The sequence below is a fragment of the Clinocottus analis genome, unplaced genomic scaffold, assembly GCF_023055335.1.
Source record: "Clinocottus analis isolate CAN_PGR_092001 unplaced genomic scaffold, fCliAna1.0.p SCAF_19, whole genome shotgun sequence".
Classification (NCBI taxonomy): Eukaryota; Metazoa; Chordata; class Actinopteri; order Perciformes; family Cottidae; genus Clinocottus; species Clinocottus analis.
In genome coordinates this window covers 11736290-11742544 of record NW_027175920.1, presented here as the reverse complement: position 1 = coordinate 11742544, position 6255 = coordinate 11736290, and the positions used below count along the sequence as shown (strand labels likewise).

The 6255-nt window shown below is 42.2% G+C and overlaps 1 protein-coding gene across 4 annotated transcripts in view; it reads left to right on the top strand.

The window, feature by feature from the left end:
- The window catches only part of antxr1c (ANTXR cell adhesion molecule 1c), a 31336-nt gene extending 28291 nt beyond the window's left edge, over window positions 1-3045 (top strand). For all 4 annotated transcript variants that reach the window (XM_068583639.1, XM_068583640.1, XM_068583643.1 and 1 more), the window contains one exon: window positions 440-3045. In XM_068583639.1, coding sequence (XP_068439740.1) covers window positions 440-706 — 267 coding nt within the window. In that variant the 3' untranslated portion in view covers window positions 707-3045. The remainder of the gene's footprint in view (window positions 1-439) is intronic.
- Window positions 3046-6255: the final 3210 nt, after the last annotated feature.

Below are 6255 nucleotides of genomic sequence, written 5' to 3'. Positions count from 1 at the left end.
CAACTGAGTTCATGTTAAAGGTATTTTCCTTATTGCCATTCGTACCACAGTCTACAGCCATGCAGCTCTGTGGCTGTACGATGACCATGCGAGGTGGATGAATACCCAGCAGGCTTTATTTTCAGCATGTGCACCGATTTATTGAAGTGTGTTAGCATGCCAACGTTTGTTAATTAGCACTAAACAGGAAGTGCAGCTGAGACTGAGAAGAGTGTCATGCGTTTTGCACGTCATTAGTCACGAATCAAAGTACACAAACACATTCAAATCAGACCTGAAGGTCGCCTGAGATGAGAAGTCAGTGGACTTCAACAGTTAACCGTGAACACTTGTGTGTAAAGGTTCATGGCAATCCAAGGCGCTAAAAGCTCAATCAAATCGCTTGCAGAGTTGAACTCCAACTTGTTTTAATCTGACGCGTATCCTTCCCTCCCTCCAGGGTCGATGCATCAACTTCACGAGAGTGAAAGAAGAGGCGGCGGCAGCCAAGGCCGCACCTCGCGCTCCGATCCACTCGCCCCCGCCACCGGACTACCGCCCTGTGAGCACCGCTCCGTCTCCCACGTCCCCGTCTCCCACCGCCGCCAGCCCTCCCGCCAGATCACCCCCTTCGGGCCAGGTTCCCCCGGGACCGCCACCGTCCCGCATACCCCCGGGGCTTCCCTGTGCACCGCCATCGCGCCCCCCGCCCAGCCTCCGACCCTGAATCACACAGACAAACAAAAATAAAACTCCCGCCCCGCAAACGCACCCGCTTTTGATGTCACGGACCTACCGCCCTGAAGGTTGTGGTCCTCGCTGCCGAAGGTACTCCTGCTATAAGCAGCATTTTCAGTCCCAGTCGTACTTTGTTCCTCTTCTTGTATGGGAGACTGTGTCAAGTCAAACTGTATGTAGTCATACCAGTTAGTCATTTTACACTAAAAAACACATATCGGGAGGAATTAACGTGAGAATACCAGTGAACCTCTGAGTCATTGTCTATGTAGAAAAAGTAGAGTGGACCCCACACCTTCCCAAATTGAAAAAAAAAGCAGTTTGACTTGACGTCGCGTCCCACAGAGGGTGAACAGGGGGATTCGGGCACATATATTTTACTTAGTGTTGGTGTTTGTGAGATCAGGGTGGATTGTTGCTGGACAGCAAAGCAAGTAGACACAGGAAGTCCACAGAAGAAAACTGCAATGGATGAAATTCGTTTGTCATCTTCATCAACGACCGAGTGAGGCCATTGTTAGCCGAAAAGCAGGTTGTACAAGAAAATCGGAGTAACCCGGTAAAACCTGGAATACATTGGACTATTTCTCCTTTGCAGAGGTTTTGGGAATTGGATTTCACAGAAATTTGAATCGGTCGTGTTGTTAAAACGGTGTTGAGTAACCAAGATAACAAATATTATCGGGATTTGAACTTTAATTATTGTTCTCAGTGCCAAAGGGATTTTTTTTCTTCACCTATTTTGTGATGTTTTTTCTATACAACGACATATCAAATTTCCATCCTTTAATAATGATAAATGATACAGTTACATGATTTTGTGGACCAGTTGTTGTACTATTGGTGACAGGGAAGTGTACAGATGTTATATGGAAGGTATGTTTTTACAATATGTGATCTAGAAAAGTTTTTGAATGCCACGTTGGTTGATATCTTTGAGGCTTTGGATGTTGTCCTTAACCACCTTTTCATGTTTCATTGAATTAAGAATACAGCAATATATACGTTTTTTTTTTTTTTTTTGTATCCACGTAAATAGACTGCTGGACAACTACAGTGTGTTTTCTTATTTTGTTCGCATTTGGACTTTGAAATCGAACAACCAGAAATCCGGTTGACGTCTCTCACACTTTTTCACACACAACTGCAACGGTACTTTAATACCAATATATGTGTTTATGTCTTCAGTTTTATCACCACCGGTCGCATTGCAACTGCAGGGCAGTTCAAAGAGCATCTAATTTATTATACTCCCAGAGAGAAATAGAGGAGTACTTGAATATCGACAAGGTGTCCAACCACCAAGACGGACACTGTGCGCAGAATTTAGAAACACAACAGCTAGCCAGTTAAAAGTCATATAAGGCTTACCAGCGTTTCACAACCCCTCAGCTACACGGAGAAACATTTAAAACTGAACGTGACCCTGTCACTATCCGTTTATTAAAAACAAATGAAAATTGCCATGAATCCTGGTGTGCATAACGCACCACATGGCTCCTTGCTAGCAAAAGGCGCCGCTGTGTACATGCTAGCAGTAGACAACATGCTAAATTTAACAGAACTATAAAAGTTTGACTTCAGTGTGTAGAAAAGGGGTTTAAAAACGCTGGTATTCCTCCTCTATCTACTTCCTTCTGGATTTCTTTTCTTGTTCATTTTGAAGTACGTCTATCAGTTATAGCGTGTCCCCTTTTGCTACATGCAGTCTCTCTCGGTGCTTTGAAGCAGAGCTAAAAGTTGCTTCACAATTGTTATGAATACCAATACAGCAAAGTTTGAACAAATTTGAATGTCAAACTGCAACATTTTGTAATCATCAAATGAATTGGGAAGCAATAATAACCACAAATTAGACGTGGATAAGACAATCTGGTTTTGGTAGCAATTTCTAGCATTACATTTGACTAAATTACAAAAAAAAAGTGTATTTAAATGCTTTTAAACGCAAAGTATTATTACTTTGGACTCAGCAGTGGGAATTTCCTTGTTTTATCTCTGCTCTGATTAGAATATACAGATGGTATATTTTTCACTCATAAATTCAAATAATTGTGAAACTAAGGTTTTAAACAATTATTGTTTGAGAGATTTTGTTTTTTACAATAACGGTAATGTCGTTCACCTCTGTAAGAACTTCAGTGTTTGAATGGGAACTTCTGCAGTGGCTGTGAGAGCTCAATGTCATTCCTAATCAAGATGAGATACATTATGTTAATCTGTGTTTTTCACACGTATAAACAGCAGTACTGAAGCAAATATGAAAGACGTATATCATTTTCTCTCGTTGGTTAAAATGACTTCTTTTTTTTCTCTTTTTAAAAAAAAAAACGGTATCAATAAAGGTTGACTTCCAAGCTTCTACCAGAGTGTCTGCGTGTGATTTCTGGCTGGACTTGAGGTTCACATCAGCATTCGGTGTCTCGCCCGTCTACTCGACCCATGAAAATTTGGCCGGTAGCTAACTGAGCCATTCCCAGTTCGCACTATAAACTAGCCACACACTCATTTTAGCTAGCGTCATTTGCGCAGAACTACCAGGCTTTTGGCCATGCTCCCGATCCCGTTTAGCCTAGCGTAGCTTTATCGCAGCAGACATTTTGTCTAGCGGTAGCTGGAAAAAAGCACAGGTACAATTAATTCAACATGAACGATTCGACTAGTTTAGAATAGTCTCGTTCCAGATGAACTGCGCCTGGAGAGTATACGAGAGCAGGCGGCAGCAGCAGGGCCGTTGACAACAAAACTGTGGTCAAGTTGGACAGTTTTCGGCTTCCTTCCAACAATACACAGGAAGTCAAAGAATCAGTTAAATGTAGAGTTAGCCAGAGACACAAATATCCTGCACTTTCAGTGCTCCATTCACTGTTTACCCAGAGTATGTTTTTTATTTCACTGCGCTGAGTTCACCACTTGCCTTCCGGTCACAAGCTTAATTCAAGCCTTTCAACGAAGGCCAAAGTGGCACCAACAAGGCTGGGAATAATGGCACCATTGGACCTGAATTTTAACTGTGCTGAAGGGTGTATGGGCATCCTCTTCCAGCTCCATGGATGCCAGCAACTGAGGTGTCACATTGTAACCTAATGTGTATAAAAACACATTCTGCGCTGAGGGAGTATTCAGAATCTGTTTCTCTGGTTGGTAATGAATTTAATACAGCCTGAATAGCCATGAGCAGTTCCAGCTGGATAATTACTGTGGAGTCTGCGTTTTTTTTTTTTTCCCCTCTGCATGCAGAGGAGAAGAAGGATGTGGGATGTTGAAAGGGGTGGGCTGAATCTGAAAAAAAATTGAGAAAAGAATGGAGAAAATGAGGCAGACGGGCAGTCAGACCTCCAAACTGAGCTGATCAAAGCAAAAAGCAGCAGCTGGGACTCTTCATGAGTCCCATCTCATTTCATTTATTTGAACTCCATTTTTCCGTTAGTTAGCCTTGGATTGCTAGCTTTTTACTGCAATGGTCACAAACTGACCCACAATGCATCCTACAACCGATGTCACTGGCTGGTCAAAATCCAAGCTAGTGATGGACGGGATACGTCCTTCTATTTAGTGTCTGAATAGTGTTGCAGGGGTGATATTTTTTGTAGGCCAACCCTGGAAGTTAGCATCGCACTGGTCCCTCGACAAAAGGCTACTTCCTACGTTTTGTTCAGCAAAATAATCTTCACAAATGAACATCACTTCTGTGATTTGTGAAACCTGAATGCATTCAGCAGAAGTACAAAGTTAACGTTAGTCCATCGACAAACTACGCGACAGCCATATGAGGCTGTGTGGTGGACGAGCCGCCGTCTCCCGGTCATTATTGCGCATTTTAGAGATTTTCCAGGAGTCAATTATCTCATGAAGCGGTCATGGTTATGCATAGGGAACAAAACTACAGTGACTGTCGCAGTTAGGTTTTGGCAACAAACCCAATTAGTTAGGTTAAGGGAAAATATTGTGGTAGATCTTAAAGTGAGTACTTAAACTAAATAAAACACATTCGGAAATATGGTAAAAAAACAAACAAATGTTACTAACATAACTTAAAAATAATTAAATAACACTTTGGGACACTCATCTACTATAATGTTATGTTGTCCATAAGCATCTCTCACATGTTTTACTACAGCATTTATTAAACGTAGCATATTCACACCGCGCATTAACGTTATAGACAGCACATGCTACATGGTGCACAAATGACTAAATTACAAATTACGCGCTAAAAAGTAAATAAAGGCGGTCCTATATTGCACGAAAAATGCCTCATTCCCATGCTAATTGATGTAAGAGGGCTTTTTAAGACAGAAAAAGTATCAAAATACGCTAGCTAAACACTAGCGCTGTTCGCCTGCTGGCTAGTCTGTTAGCTAACACCTCGCTCATGTTAGCGAGTTAGCTCGTTCTCGCTTGTAACTCAGCGTTCAGGTGTCGTGAAAACTTAAAACGTTTTGCATCCGCAGGTTCTTTTCAAACTCAGCCTGTTTCTTTGTGGAAGTTGTCTGCAGCCTAATTTATTTCAACAAACAAATAAACGTTCGTTAAAGCAAAAATCTGGTTACGCCCAATAATAAGCGGTTATTATATGGTTCTGCAGCCGCATCGCAATGATCACTTTGAGCCAGCGCTCTGTTTCTAGTCTGGTCCGCAGATATTCAGACAATATTTGTGGGAAGTGAATTCCTCCGTCAACCGCCATCATGAAGGAGACGAGGCTGGAGGCAGATTTGCGCAAAGCCGCCGTGAAGCATATGATTATATGTAAAGACTACAACAACAGACAGACTTATGCGCACTCTTCTAATGAGAGGTGGAGGAGGCGACTGCATCATTTATAGCAGCTGACATGTTTACTGCTGCTGGGGTTTCTCTCTCTGTAATATTCCTTTTTTTAACTGACATCCCTTCTTTTTTTGTGTCCATTTTTTCTCTCTCTCTCTCTCTCTCTCTCTTTCTCTCGCTCTCTCTCTTTCTCTCCATGCTGAAGAAAACCGAGGCCCATAGGAATGTGCTGATGGCTGAGTGTTTCATCTCGGTCTCACATTACCGCCCAGACTGAACCTCACTGACCCACACACACACACACACACACACACACACACACACACACACACACACAGATGCTGGTATTTGTCATTGTGCCTGTATTTTGATGCCCCTGGTATCCAGGGTAACTGGTGTGAGTGCAAACAGCCGCCTTGAAAGATGGAAAGCTGTGCTGTGAGCACAGTGGTGGGGTTTTCTTCTTTTTTGCAGAGTTAAAGCTGAGTTCATCCTCTACTGCTGAAGTAAACTTTCTGGATTCTGCACACAAATCTCCATTTAATCCAATGAAGGCCTTTGACAGTGGTGCCTCTTGCATCCTATAATGAAGCAATTCAAAATGTGCAGTAACTTTATGACTCTTTATGCTTTTGGTGAAAATATCTTGTGTCAACATCTTTGTTGTAAATGATACCTGCTAAATGTTTGAATAACTACAGCACAACATTATTTCTCTTGTGTCTTTTTGCTGTGTTTTGAATCTTTTTGAATATAGTCCGAGTT